At 39.2% G+C, this 16,373-nt stretch overlaps 1 protein-coding gene across 1 annotated transcript in view; it reads right to left on the bottom strand.

Moving 5' to 3' along the window:
• The window catches only part of AGPAT5 (1-acylglycerol-3-phosphate O-acyltransferase 5), a 120,348-nt gene that overhangs the window by 56,186 nt on the left and 47,789 nt on the right, over nt 1-16,373 (bottom strand). The window contains exon 4 of the mRNA XM_084624310.1: nt 13,980-14,069. Coding sequence (XP_084480436.1) covers nt 13,980-14,069 — 90 coding nt within the window. The remainder of the gene's footprint in view (nt 1-13,979; nt 14,070-16,373) is intronic.

The raw sequence follows: 16,373 nt of genomic DNA, 5'->3' as shown, positions 1-16,373 counted from the left end.
AATATAACCTGTTTACTCTTTTCCACTGACATATCACAGAGGATCTAAACTGGATTTTCTCCATTACCACTGATGTTATTTTTAACTTAAACTTTATCTCAGACTCCATAATCACCAGAAGTTCTATTAGTTGATCAAATATAAATTCCACAATGTTACATAAAAATGCTCCATACCTTTGATTGGATTTGCATTAAAAACATACATAATACGCATTGGAAATGCCATGTTATAGCAAATGTTAACTAGCATGAAATTAAACATGATTTGATTTTACTCAGTGTAAAAATCATGTCAGCCAGTTATGGTTAACCCAAATAGCCGATTTCTCTGGTGTCATAGCAGAGGTTGCTCTTGTGGAAAAAGATGTGAAGGAAGAAAAGGTAGTGGCTTCGCAGATAGTGAAAGGAAGGTGTTCCATGCATAAGGGCAGTGGAGAAGAAGTTACGGAGAGGTTGGAATGAGAAGCTGATATCTGAGAGGACACGACTGGCATTTGTGGTACGAAGTCTTTGGAGGGAGAAGGGATGTGATACGAGACAGGAATAGACCATTATCAAAGGTCAAAGTTATGAAGGGCCCTAAATGGTAGGAAAAGAAGCTTAAGATTTATGCAGTGGAACTTAGTGAGATAATGGAGGTGATATGGTCAGAGCAACATGCAAAAATCTTAGCAGCTACATTTTAAACTAACTGGAGGGACCAACTTGGGGGGTTCGCAAAAGTATAGAGAAAGAGGCAATATCTTGATTGCCATGAGAAAGATTTAAATAAGAAAACTTCAGCTGCATGGACGAGAAAAACACAGGAAGGAATTTAAAGGCTGTAGATGAAAAAGTGACAGGACTTGGACACAGCCTGGACGTGTAGAGGAAAAGAGAGGGAGGAGTCAAAGATGACACCAGGCCAGAGTGACAAGGAGTAGAGTAGTTATAGTATCATAGGACTGGAAGGACCCTCGATAGGTCATCTAGTCCAGTCCCCTGCACTGAGGCAGGACTAAGTATTAGGCCATCTCTGAGAGGTGTTTATCTAACCTGTTCTTAAAAGCGTCCAAATCTCAGATATTCACAACCTCCCTGGGTAATTTATTCCAGTGCTTAACTACTCTTACAGTTAGGAAGTTTTTCCTAATGTGTAACCTAAATCTCCCTTAGTGCAATTTAAGTCCCTTACTTCTTGTCCTGTCCTCAGTGGGTAAGAACTACAATTTATCACCCCTCCTTTTTATAACAATCTTTTACATACATTAAGGTGGTTATGTCCCCTCTCAGTCTTTTTTCCTCCAGACTAACCACACACAAATTTTTCAATCTTTCATAAGAACGTAAGAAAGCCATACTGGGTCAGACCAAAGGTCCATCTAGCCCAGTATCCTGTCTTCCAACAATGGCCAATGCCAGGTGTCTCACAGGGGATGAACAGAACAGGTAATCATCAAGTGATCCATCCCCTGTCGCCCATTGTCAGCTTCTAGCAAACAGAGGCTAGGGACATCGTCCCTGTCCATCCTGGCTAATAGCCATTGATGAACCTATCTTCCATGAAATTATCTAGTTCTTTTTTGAACCCTGTTATAGTCTTGGCCTTCACAACATCCTCTGGCAAGGAGTTCCACAGGTTGACTGTGCACTGTGTGAAAAAATACTTCCTATTATTTGTTTTAAACCTGCTGCCTATTAATTTAATTTGGTGACCCCTTGTTCTTGTGTTATGAGAAGTAGTAAACAACACTTCCTTATCTACTTTCTCTACACCAGTCATGATTTTATAGACCTCTATCATATCCCCCCTTAATCGTCTTTTTTCCAAGCTGAAAAGTCCCAGTCTTATTAATCTCTCCTTATATGGCAGCTGTTCCATACCCATAGTTTTTGTTGCCCTTTTCTGAACCTTTTCTAATTCCAATATATCTTTTTTGAGATGGGGCGACCACATCTGCATGCAGTATTCAAGATGTGGATGTATCATGGATTTATATAGAGGCAATATGATATTTTCTGTCTTATTATCTATCCCTTTCTTAATGATTCCCAACATTCTGTTCACTTTTTTGAATTGCTGCTGCACATTCAGTGGATATTTTCAGGGATATTTTCAGAGAGCTAGCCACAATGACTCCAAAATCTCTTTCTTGAGTGGTAAGAGCTAATTTAGACCCCATTGTTTTATATGTATTTATAGTTGGGATTATGTTTTCCAATGTGCACTACTTTGCTTTTATCAACACTTAATTTCATCTGCCATTTTGTTGCCCAGTCACCCAGTTTTGAGAGATTCTTTTGTAGCTCTTTGCAGTCTGCCTGGGACTTAACTATCTTGATAGTAATTTTGTATCATCTGCAAATTTTGCAACCTCACCATTTGCCCCTTTTCCCAGATCATTTATGAATATATTAAATAGGACTGGGCCCAGTACAGACCCTTGGGGGGCACCACTATTTACCTCTCTCCATTCTGAAAACTGACCATTTAATTCCTACCCTTTGTTTCCTATCTTTTAACCAGTTACCAATCCATGAGAGGACCTTCCCTCTTATCCCATGACATCTTACATTGCTTAAGAGCCTTTGGTGAGGGACCTTGTCAAGGGCTTACTGAAAATCAAAGTACACTATATCCATTGGATCTCCCTTGTCCACATGGTTGTTGACCCCCTCAAAGAATTCTAGTAGATTGGTGAGGCCTGATTTCCCTTTACAAAAACCATGCTGACTCTTCCCCAACAGCTTATGTTCATCTATGTGTCTGACAATTTTGTTCTTTACTATAGTTTCAACCAATCTGCTCGGTACTGAAGTCAAGTTTACCGGCCTATAATTGCCGGGATCACCTTTGGAGCCCTTTTTAAAAATTGACGTCACATTAGCTATCCTCCAGTCATTTGGTAGAGAAGCTGATTTAAATGATAGGTTACAGACTACAGTTAGTAGTTCTTCAATTTCACATTTGAGTTCCTTCAGAACTCTTGGGTGAATACCATCTGGTCCTATTGACTTATTACTGTTTAGTTTATCAATTTATTCCAAAACCTCCTCTAACAACACCTCAATCTGGGACAGTTCCTCAGATTTGTCACCTGAAAAGAATGCCTCAGGTTTGGGAATCTCCCTCACATCCTCAGTCGTGAAGACTGATGCAAAGAATTCATTTAGTTTCTCTGCAATTGCCTTATCCTTGAGTGCTCCTTTAACATTTTGATGGTCCAGTGACCCCACTGGTTGTTTAGTAGGCTTCCTGCTTTTGATGTACCAACCTGCAAAACACTCTCAAAGACTCTCTAGCCCTTGCTCAAGAAAACCTACAGGATGCTCAACAAGAGCAAAAGGCCTGGAATGATAAACATGCCATCTTCATCATCTGAACCCATGGAAAAGAAGCCCTTGAGGAATTCCATCATGAGTTCAACAATTTCCATCCCACCATCAACCTCAGCCTGGACCAGTCCACACAAGAGATCACTTCCTGGACACTATGGTGCTAATAAGCGACGGTCACATAAACACCACCCTATACCGGAAACCTACTGACCGCTATTCCTTCCTACATGTCTCCAGCTTTCATCCAGACCACACCACATGATCCATTGTCTATAGTCAAGCTCTACGATACAATCACATTTGGTCTAACCCCTCAGACAGAGACAAACACCTACAAGATCTCTATCAAGCATTCTTACAACTACAATACCCACCTGCTGAAGTGAAGAAACAGACTGACAGAGCCAGAAGAGTACCCAGAAGTCACCTACTACAGGACAGGCCCAACAAAGAAAATAACAGAACGCCACTAGCCATCACCGTCAGCCCCCAACTAAAACCTCTTCAACACATCATCAAGGATCTACAACCTATCCTGAAGGACGACCAATCACTCTCACAGATCTTGGGAGACAGGCCAGCCCTTGCTTACAGACAGCCCCCCAACCTGAAGCAAATACTCACCAGCAACCACACATCACACAACAGAACCACTAACCCAGGAACCTATCCTTGCAACAAAGCCCATTGACAACTGTGTCCACATATCTATTCAGGGGACTCCATCATAGGGCCTAATCACATCAGCCACACTATCAGAGGCTCATTCACCTGCACATCTACCAATGTGATATATGCCATCACGTGCCAGCAATGCCCCTCTGCCATGTACATTGGTCAAACTGGACAGTCTCTACGTAAAAGAATAAATGGACACAAATCAGATATCAAGAATTATAACATTCAAAAACCAGTAGGAGAACACTTCAATCTATTTGGTCACTCGATTACAGACCTAAAAGTTGCAATTCTTCAACAAAAAAACTTCAAAAACAGACTCCAATGAGAGACTGCTGAATTGGAATTAATTTGCAAACTGGATACAATTAACTTAGGCTTGAATAGAGACTGGGAGTGGATGGGTCATTACACAAAGTAAAACTATTTCCCCATGTTTATCCCCGCCCCCACTATTCCTCAGATGTTCTTGTCAACTGCTGGAAATGGCCCACCTTGATTACCACTACAAAAGGTTCCCCCCCTCCCACTGGTAATATCTAACCTTAAGTGATCACTCTCGTTACAGTGTGTATGGTAACACCCATTGTTTCATGTTCTCTATGTATATAAATCTCCCCACTGTATTTTCCACTGAATGCATCCGATGAAGTGAGCTGTAGCTCACGAAAGCTTATGCTTAAATAAATTTGTTAGTCTCTAAGGTGCCACAAGTACTCCTTTTCTTTTTGCGAATACAGACTAACACGGCTGCTACTCTGAAACCTTTGAAGTAGGTGACCAAGTCATGGTCCTGAAAATGCTCCAGGCCAATAAGCATCTTGGGAGGGGCCATTTATGGTCTGAGAGTGCCTGGGAGCCGTTAATTAACTCATAACATTCCCAGGCCCTACCTAAAGTATACCATGCTAATTCTCTAAAGCCCTTTTATTCCTCAGAAATCAAGGTTCTCCAGTTTACAGCCCAGGGAGGAGAGGACGCTGAGTGGCCGGAAGGAGTATACTATGAAGGAAAAAGAAATGGTGGCATAGAAGAGGTGAGCCTTTCCATGACCCTTGGACGTAAGCAGCGACAACAAATCCAGGAGCTGTGCACCAGCTTTGTACCAATGTTTTCAGCCACCCCAGGACAGACAGAATAGGCGTACCACTCCATTGACACAGGTGATGCTCGCCCAATTAGAGCTGAACCCTACCGGATGGCTCCTCAAGCCAAAACCGCAAGAGAAAGGGAGATCAAGGACATGTTGCAGATGGGTGTAATCCGCCCCTCTGAGAGTACATGGGCCTCTCCAGTGGTTCTGGTTCCTAAACTTTTGCGTGGACTACCATAAACTAAATGCTGTAACTCTCCCAGAAAACTATCCAATGCCATGCATAGATGAGCTATTGGAGAAACTGGGACGTGCCCAGTTCATCTCCACCTTAGACTTAACTAAGGGGCACTGGCAAGTGCCACTAGATGACCCCGCCAAGGAAAGGTCAGCCTTCATCACCCATGTAGGGCTGTATTAATTTAATGTGCTCCCTTTTGGACTGCAAAATGCACCCACCACCTTTCAGAGACTGGTAGATAACCTTCTGGCTAGATTTGGGGAATTTGCAGTCGCCTATCTTGATGATGTGGCTATATTCTGAGATTCATGGGCAGAACATCTGGAACACCTCCAAGCTGTCTTGCAGTGCACAAGAGAGGAAGGATTTAGATTTTGGATTTGTTCTTCTAGATGGTTAGTGAGAGAGAATACAGGCTACCTTTTCAGGAAACAAGTTAAGATTCACAACTTGCAGTTAGGAAAGGTCAACTTTATTTATGAATTAGCATATTAAGTAGATCAGTAATTGCTGAAGAATATTGAATACTAAAGTAATTTTTTCAGTCACTTTTCTGACTGCAACAATACTAATGTACAAGTTGTAGTAATATCAAAAAACTAGTAATAATGCCCCCATTTCATGATAATATGATTATAAAGCTGCCATATAAACTCTTGTGACAACAGTTATTGCCCTTATGATGCAAATGCAAATTATATAAGAAATAGCTGATACTGAAGTAACACAATTTAATAGTTTTTTGATTGGGTTTTCCATTATTTCCCTTTTGCACAGGTACTTAAATGCTTTGCCTATTTTAAAAAAAAGATATGATGCTGGCACAGCTGACTATCCATTTCAATGTGGATTTAGCAAGCAAAAGTGAAATTTCCTGAAAGAACAAGGCAATTTAGTAGTTGATAATCTCCAAATTCTAGCAAGAAGTTTCAGCTTACTATACCGTGAGAATTTCTAACAAGTTTAAAAATCAAATTCCAGCTCTTGAAAGAAAACTCTTCTGGTATGCATTATTTAGAAAGAATGAAACCACTCTGAGCAGCAGACACAAGAAGGGGCAGTTTATCTTTGCAGCAGTTTAATACAGGAGGCAGCCAAGTTTTTTTCCTTTTTACTCAAGTGTTATTTTTTAAAAGAATGAAAAGTGAACGGGACCACATGACATGAGGTAGGACAAATATATATATATGTAACCAAAAGATGCACTAAACTAAGAGCTGGTCTGCCTCAACTCCGTTCCTGTCTTCCTTGAACTCTCAAGTTTCTCTGTTAATGGGAACAGGCATTACTCCAGAAAGCCTAAACATTGATCATTTTGAATTTTTTTTAAAACTGTAGGTGAAAATGATAAATAATAAAGTGATCCCAAGTCCAGATTCCCCCATTTCTCTCAATCTGCAAACAACCTTTTCCCTGGTTTCAGAGTAACAGCGTGTTAGTCTGTATTCGCAAAAAGAAAAGGAGTACTTGTGGCACTTTAGAGACTAACCAATTTGAGTATAAGCTTTCATGAGCAACAGCTCACTTCATGGGATGCATACTGTGGAAAGTACAGAAGATCTTTTTATACACACAAAACATGAAAAAATGGGTGTTTACCACTACAAGAGGTTTTCTCTCCCCCCACCCCACTCTCCTGCTGGTAATAGCTTATCTAAAGTGATCACTCTCCTTACAATGTGTATGATAATCAAGGTGGGCCATTTCCAGCACAAATCCAGGGTTTAACAAGAACGTCTGAGGGGGTGGGGGTAGGAAAAAACGAGGGGAAATAGGTTACCTTGCATAATGACTTAGCTACTCCCAGTCTCTATTCAAGCCTAAGTTAAATGTACCCTGACACTTAAAGAAACGAATAAGATAAGATTTTTTAGAAACACCAAATAAAAGGGTTTGTTTTATTTTGTGCATGTTGTCACACTGCTTTTCTGCCCTGACTGCAGCATCAGGTAAACAAATTATTATTCTGGAATGTCTGCCATTATTTGTCATGTCAAGGTATATAGCAATATTTATGCTTGTGCTAAATTCATTGGCACATAAGCTCTGTCTGACTAAAAGGTCTTCCATTAAAAACACAATTTGATGTCTTGTGGACATGTCATGTTAGATTTCAGAACTATCAAGTATCTTCATGAATAGTGTGTTAAATGCATAAAGCTATCACTTTCTTGTCTCAAGATGGCATGGTATGGTAATTGTAGATTAAAGGGTATTTACAACATCTATATTTAAACTATTCTCAGACAGAGTAGATAATGGAAACTTAAGTCTCCCCTGAAATAATGACTCAGAAGCACTGCTTCTTTTATCTTAACAGACATGAGCATTTGGTTTAGTAAGTATAATCTTGACAGTTCTATTTCAACCTGGTAAACTTACATTCTCCTCTTTGGTTGGAAAGAAGTTTATAAAACAGTACACCCATTTATATGTTAGCTACACTGATAAGTTCACACCTATACCATCACTAAAATGCTGGAACAGTCCCAATTTCACTTGAAAACCATTTTCAAAAGTTCACTACGAACAGTTTCATGAGTAAGTGCTACTCAGTGTAAGAAAAGTTTGCAGAACAATGCCCTCTGTCAACATTTTGAAATTGGGTCAAGGAGCATCTCAGTCTCAGACTTTAAGGCCAGAAGGGACCATCATGATCATCTAGTCTGACCTCCTGCATATTTCAGGCCAGAGTACCTCACCCCCCCGCTCCTGCAACTCATAACCTCTGGCTGAACTACTGAAGTCTTCAAAACTTGATGTAAAGACTTCAAGTTATACAGAATCCACCGTTTACTCTAATGCAAACCAGCAAGTGACCCGTGTCCCATATAGCAGAAGAAGGCAAAAAATATTCCAGGTCCCAGGCAAACTGACCTGACAGAAAATTGCTTCTTGACCCCAAATGTGGAGATCAGTTATACCCTGAGCACCTGAGAAACAATTTTCTGTTGTAAATCAGAGCCTTCCTCTTCCATCTCTGGCTGTTGGAGATATTTACTACAGCAAATGCAGACAGGCCATATGCCATTGTAGGCAACCTCACCATATCATCCCCTCCATAAATGTAACAAACTCAGACCTGGAACCAGTTAAATTTTTTGCCTCCACTGCTCTCCTTGAAAGGCTGTTCCAGAACTTCACTTCTCTGATGGGTAGAATCCTACAACAAATTTCAAGCCTAAACTTGTTCATGGATAGTTTATATCCATCTGTTCCTGTGCCAACTAGCCCTTAACTTAAATAATGCCTCTCCCTCCCTGGTATTTATCCTTCTGATGTATTTATAGAGAGCAGTCATACCTCCCTCAGCTTCTCTTTTTGTTAGGCTAAAGAAGCCAAATTCCTTAAATTTCCTCTCATAAGCCAGATTCTCCATTTCTCTGATTATCCTAGTAGCATCTGTTCCAGTCGGAACTCATCTTTCTTAAACATGGGAGACCAGAATTGCACACAGTATTCCAGATGAGGTCTCACCAGTGCCTTGTACAATGGTAACAACACTTCCCTCTCTCTACTGGAAATACATCACCTCACGCATCCTAGGTTTGCATTAGCCTTTATCATGGCTGGAGTAATTGGGGAAGGGCGGGTTGCCTGTGAGGTGTGACAGTCCACTAAGGTTTACAAATGGATTCTGAGCCCAAAAAGGTTGAGAACTCCTGCTTTATATCAATAAAAAGATCCCAGAAGTGAATAGAGAGCCAGCAAATCAATTGGAGCACCGAAGCAAAGCTCCCTGTGACTACCACCAATCAATAAATAAGCAGTTGAATAACATACCAGCCATAACTTTTGAGTGAACTTCAAGAGTCATGCCATGTAGAGAACATTACAGTAATCCAGCCTGTACCTAGAGTGTGTTTTTGACTGTTTATTTTTCCTGAACCTGTTTTCATAGCTTTAGAATACTTGAAATGAAACAGGCCACTCATACTCTGGGCACGTCTACACTTTCCTCCAGAGCGATTGATCTGGCGGGGGGTCGATTTATCGTGTCTAGTGAAGACACGATAAATTGACTGCCGAGCCCTCTCCCGTCGACTCCAGTACTCCACCGGAGCGAGAAGCGTAGGCGGAGTTGATGGGGGAGCGTCAGCAATGGACCTACAGCAGTGTAGACACCGCAGTAAGTAGATCTAAGTACATCCACTTCAGCTATGTTATTCACATAGCTGAAGTTGCATAACTTAGATCGATACCACCCCTTCCCCCCCCCCCCCCCCGCGCGTAGACCAGGTCTAAAGGTTTAAGACATGCTGTCATAACATCAATCCAGGTATTCAGTAATTATTTCTATTTTATATTCACCTCAACAGACTAGGCGGTGTTGATTAACACATTTGCTACTGTGCTCACTACTAAATGTAAATATGATAAGCCATTTCAGAAATACTAGTAATCTCTGATGGATTGATAAAGAGGATTCCGAAGCATCATTTTGTTTAAACGATATGGCAGTGTCACTCAGTCTCCACCCAATTCCAAGGATTAAGTTAAACATGCACATGGCCTAGACTTTAGTGACTCAAATTTAAATACTGGAAGCACCCAAAATCCTGACATAATCTCATATCTCAAAACAGGGAAAGGAAAGATTTTTCCAATTATTTATTTTTCACGGTTACTTCAAGCTGGGTCTTCAAGTTATGTTGAGACATTTTTGTGTATGATAAAGGCAGAGAAAGAGTCTTTCTGCAGATTTATAATAATTAATATGCTGTCTATTTACAGAAAGAATAAAATGGTTCTAATTTGTGATGAGAGGACAACGTATTGTATGCAAGCATGTTTTTCTGTAGGTTATTTTGCAACTTGGGTATCTGCCATTTGCTAGTACGAGTTAAATGTAATGTATGTGTTCACTATGCTATTATTTCATGGCACATTGGGCTTGAAAGAAAATGGAAGGATTCTTATCCAGATTGACAGGAAGCACAAATATTTAATGTATTCACGTGGTAAAATTTCAAACACAAACGCAACAGTATAAATCTGACTTCACTGTAATATTAATACTTAAAACTGGTTAGATATATTACATAAATATTTGAACGTAAGCTTGCTTTGTGCAAAAAAATATGACTTTCATTAGCAGAAATATTTTTAAGCAGCCAACAATTTTGAGAGCATTTATTGTTAATTATAACATGAAATTGCTATGAGGTATAACTTAATTCAAAGTAAATTTTACCCATATAACATAGGGCAGAATTTGGCCCTTTTAAAAAACAAAATACACACACAAACACAGATATGATAATATATAGCTACTAAAACTGAACTAAGCCAGCATTACAGAAGTGTCATGAAAATCTAACCACCAAGACATGTACTAATTCGCCTTCTACCATGCCCTAATAATAATTGTACCACTTACCTACCCACAAAAAAAAGTTCTCACACAGGGCAAATAAGAGTTTTGCATTGCTGAACTAAATGACATTTCACACGCTAGCCCAGGGGTTGGCAACCTTCGGCACGTGGCCCATCAGGGTAATCCACTGGCGGGCCACCAGACATTTTGTTTATGTTGACCATCTTCAGGCACGGCCCCCCGCCGTTCCCAGTGGCCACGGTTTGCCATTCCTGGCCAATGGGAGCTGCGGGAGGTGGCGGCCAGCATGTCCCTGCAGCCTGCGCCGCTTCCTGCAGCTCCCATTGGCCAGGAATGGTGAACCGTGGCTACCGGGAGCTGCGGAGTGCTGTGCCTGTGGACGGTCAATGTAAACAAAATGTCTCGCGGCCCGCCAGCGGATTACCCCGATGGGCCGTGTGCCAAAGGTGCCGACCCCTGCACTAGCCAAAGACCGAGAGAAAAACTCTGTCAAATATTTAGTTGTCAACTTAAATCCACTTTTTACTTTTATAAACCTGAACAGACAAGTTTGCTCTTTTCATTTTAACAAAATATGTCCATACTAAGCCCCAATTGAGGATAGAATGTGCTTAAATGTTGTCCTGAGTACAGATGCCTTCTGGAATTAGGGCCTTAAGTAAGCACATCAGAGCTTTGACTGAAAACATACTATCAAGTATAAACTTCTTTTGATTGACTATTCAAAAAGGCCACTTTAATATTTGAAGAAAGTCATACCATGCTGAATCCTTGAATATTGAAGAGTATTAAGACCAAATAATCTTTACCATGGTTTCAGCTTTAAAACAAGTGCCATCATTAGGACTCATCACTAAAAATGTTTGTGTGTATCTTTCATAGAAAGGTAGGGCTGGAAGTGACTTCAAGAGGACATCTAGTCCAGTGTACTGACCATCCCTTACTGGTGTTGGTCTAACCTGTTCTTAAAACCTCCAAAGACAGGGATTCTACAACCTCCCCTGGAAGCCCATTCTAGTAGTTAACTAACCTTATAGTGAGAAAGATTTTGCTAACATCTAACCTAAATCTCCCTTGCTGCAGATTAAGCTGATTATTTCTTGTCCTGCCTTCAATGGACATGGAGAACAACTGATCACCATTCTTTTTCAAAATGTGTCACTTTCTTGACCCATACTCAAAGTGTGATCCACCATAATCTACAGATCCTTTACAGAAGTACTACTGCCTTGCCCATTTATTCCCCATTTGATTTTTCCTTCTTAAGTATAATATTTTGCACTTCCTCCATAGCACTTACAACCCACCAAGTTTGGATTTATTCACACATTTTATGTGCACACTCTCCACCACATTATCCAAGTCATTAATGAAAATATTAAATGGTACTAGACACAGGACAGACTTATTTCTTTAATTTGACTATGAGGATGTCATGTGGGACGCTGTCAAAAGCCTTATTAAAATCAAGATAATTAGTGTCTACTGCTTCTCCCCTATCCAGTAGGCCAGTAACACTGTCAAGAAAGAAAATTAGATTGGTTTGGCATGATCTGTTCTTGACAAATCCATGTTGGCTATTACTTATAACCCTATTATGCTTCAGATGCTTACAAACTGATTGTTTACTAATTTGTTCCAGTATCCTTCCTGGAACCGAAGTCAGGCAAACTGGTCTATAATTCCCTTGGTCCTCTTGTTCCCCTCTTTAAAGACAGGTAATATGTTTGTTCTGTTCCAATCCTATGGGACCTCACCCATCCTCCGTGAGTTCTCGAAGATAATAGCTAGTAATTCTGAGATTGCTTCAGCTAGTTCCTTAAGTACCCAAAGGGGAATTCCATCAACTTGGATACATTTGGAAGTATGCCTACACTACAGAGACTATACTGGCACAGCCAAATCGCTGTAGTTATGGCAGCAAAACTCTGTTAGTGTAGATGCAGCCTATATCAACGGTATGGGTCTTTGCCATCGGAGTACAAACATCATCTTCCTAAATGATGGTAGCTATGTTGACAGAAGCATTCTTCCTTTGATATAACTGTGTCTATCCTGGGGGTTCGGTTGGCATAGCTACCTCAGGCAGGGGTGTAGATTTTTCACATTCCTAACTGGATGCAGCTATGTTGACCTAACTTTTAAGTGCAGACCAGGCTTAACTTATCTAAATATTCTTTAACCTGTACATTCCCTATTCTGGATTATGGTCCTTTCCCCGTGTTGTTAATGTTAATTGTGTTAAGTATCTGGACAAAATTAACCATTTTAGTGAAGACTGAAGCAAAACAGGCATTAAACACCTCATACTTCTTGATGTCATCCATCATTAGCTCTCCTTCCCCGCTAAGTAGAGGACCTACACTTTCCTTTGTCTTTCTCTTGCTCCTACTGTACTTATAAGACCTCTTCTTAATGCCTTCTATGTCCCTTGGTAGGTGTAACCCATTTTGTGCCTTAGCCTTTCTGATTTTGTCCCTACATGCTTGTGCTATTCTTTTGTACTCATCCGTAGCAATTTGTCCATGTTTCCACTTTTTGTAGGATTCCTTTTTCATATAATTTAAAGCATAGCTGATAACTGAGATATCTCAAGTGTTACCAACTGGGTTATAATGCACAAAGCCAACAAGGGGGGAAACACAACATATTAATGTACAATAACTAATACAAATGAAAGCATAGTGATTCCAACCACTGAACCACGGACCATAGAGGGAGTCATGAGAAAAGTCACTTGGCAGTAACAGTTGTTCTTCAAATAGAAAATTATCAAGAGATTTTCCCTGTAGCAGACTAAGTTATTCAGCTTTAAAATGTCACTTACATTAAAAATGATTAATCATCCTGACAGCTGATTAATTAAACATTTTGTAAGAATGTTTCTTGACTTTCAAAAGACCAAACTAATTTGATATACAGTTTAAAAAAAAAAATCAGTCTGACAGGCATTACTACAGTAAGCAAGAAGCTATTTTAAAATATAGGGAACAGTGAAATTGGCTGTTTCTGGAAAGAAATTCAGCTACTGTAATGGTAGCTCTAAGGTTTACTGGAGAAGAAAAGTTTGAACACTTAATTTTTCCTATGTAATATAGACTTTAGAGACTTTATAAACAGTGACTAACTAGAAGTCTTAATTATCAAGAATAATCAGTGAAAATACATAAAGAAAACATGCACATGGTTGCTTCTCTTGTAATTTACAAATATTAGTTATTTCTAATTCCTCTGATACAGTCATTTCCAGTACAAAGATTGATTATTTAAAAATAATAATAAAATAAAGAGAAAAAAGTGTAATCTTACGGGAGTCTCAGCTTTCACCTGGGCCTGCAACTTGTTTCTCATTTCTTTTTCATTAAATTTGGCACTTCGTTTTACATAGATTCCTCCATGCTAGGACATAAACATTTCAAAATGGAAAGTATTTAGTATTTATCACGTACTACATTTGATGAAAAAACAAATGTTTGAATTTGGATACAAAGTTTTTTAGATATTATGGTGACAGGTCATTAGAAGCATCTATTGAGATAAAATTAGCAGCCTGCATAGTAAAGAACATTCTCTCTCAGGATGAAAGACACACTATTTTACATTTGCATAAGCAATACATACTCTTCAACAAAGTTACATATAAGGAGAAATGTTATACATGCAGATCACAATGTCCACACAAATAATTAGAAAGCACCTGACCTGTCTCATTTAATAATGTTACTAAATCAGAAGTCAACACTGGAACTGACACGATGGTCTATTCCTACAAATACACACAAAGAAGTAACTTTATTAATGCAAGTAGTACCACTGAGATTAGTGGGACTGCTCACATGAGTAAAGTTATTCATTTGCATAAGTATTTGCAGATCAGAATTTTCAAATCTGGATGTCATGCTGTAAATAGCAACACAAGACAAATATTGAAGACACATGTAATAGGTATCATATTGAAGATACACATATGTATGTGCGTATGTAGTAACAAGCAGCACTGATCATATCACACTATTATACACTTTCACAAACAAAAGGAAGTCTGGTAATTGCGAAGAGAACATTAACCACTGATGATACTCAGATAAATGAAAATAACTACTTGCTTTAGAAGGCAAAAGATTCTTCACAACAATAGCATTTTCACTGGAAAACCTCATGAAAAACTAAACCATTTCCTGGAAAAGATTAGTTTTATAACTTGTCCCAGACATATTACTATTAACATTTTAAAACTGAGAGACCGATTGCACTATTAAGTTTGAAAAGAGAGAAACACAATGAAAGCAAAAAAGATAAAAAAGAGGATATAAATAAAATTTGCCTCTTAAAATAAATTCCTCATTGTTATAAATAACAATATTTTTGAATGTTCAAAATTAAAATCTGTTATCTTACCAAATCATCTTTTCATCACTGCTGCATATTTACTGCTTTTTCTAAGTACTGTAATAGACTACTTGCATTGATTTTTTTCAATAAAAATCTTTGAGAGATTTAAACACATAAGTAAAGAACATTCTCTTATAGTCTCAAATAGATGTTTCATTAAATATATGAAAACTACATTAAGGTGCCAAGAGGATGATGGATTTTCAATAGGATGGTAAATATAGTCTTATGAGCAAACAACAATTTATTATCATTGAGAGAATGGAAGGCGGATAAGGCTAATAAATGAACCTTAAATTGAAGAGACAGATAGGTCTGCTATTTTGAGCTGGAGGAAGTACTCAGTATACATTAGATTGAGGCTGTGAGATGGGATCATTATCGTCATCCTCTGCCCAAATTGTGAACCTTTTCTATTTTAAAATAATGTAATGTTTTCCAGAGCTCACTAATATATCCTGAACAGAAATGGAACAAGATAGGCAATAAATTCAGTTCCATTAGAAAACTAAATAAGGTGAACAGAGTATGTGTCTGATTGGCAGACTCAACCATCCTGTTGAGTACGCAAATCTGGAATGACAGGCAACATTTTGTACATCCCTTATGAGATGTGTAATAAATCTGTGAACAAATGGGCGCTATTAAAATTATCTTCATGTCCCCCATAACACTCTGTTATTAGACATAATAGGAGGAAAGGCATGATGATATGAGGAACACATCTGAAACTGAATGTCTGTCCATCTCTGCTCCCGAACAAAACTTCTGCCATTTTGCATTTTCTTTCATTGTGAAGAAGTCTGTCTATGGGTGTCCCTAGCATGTGAAGATTTCCTGTATCACTGAAGTTTTCAGTGACCGCTCACAGGTGGCTATCATGATTCTGCTTAGCTGGTCTTCCAGATGGCTGTTTTTCCCTGTTAGATGCATAGCCACATGTTGTGGAGAGGGCACCATTTCCACTGCCTCACTGCAAAAGTAAGAATGGGCACCTTCCTGATTCTTCATATATATAATATTAGAGATGCTGTCCATAAGCACCTGAACAACTTTGTGCTGGACGTGAGGTTAGAATGTTTTTAAATGCCCAACAAACTGCTCTGAGCTCTAGAAGGTTTTAATATAATTTAACGTAATGTTGTCTTTGGGGGGATTCCAATGTCCCTGGACTGTGAACCTGCAGCAGTGAGCATACCATTCTATGTTGGATGCACATGCAGTATCTGTTATGGACGGAAGATGACTGAACGATACCCCTTTGAGGACATCGTAAGGTTGAGCTTGCTAATCTAGAGATATTAGCACTTT

Source organism: Lepidochelys olivacea (genome assembly GCF_965140295.1).
Source record: "Lepidochelys olivacea isolate rLepOli2 genome assembly, chromosome: 3".
Taxonomy (NCBI): Eukaryota; Metazoa; Chordata; order Testudines; family Cheloniidae; genus Lepidochelys; species Lepidochelys olivacea.
This window is presented reverse-complemented; position numbering and strand designations above follow the sequence as displayed.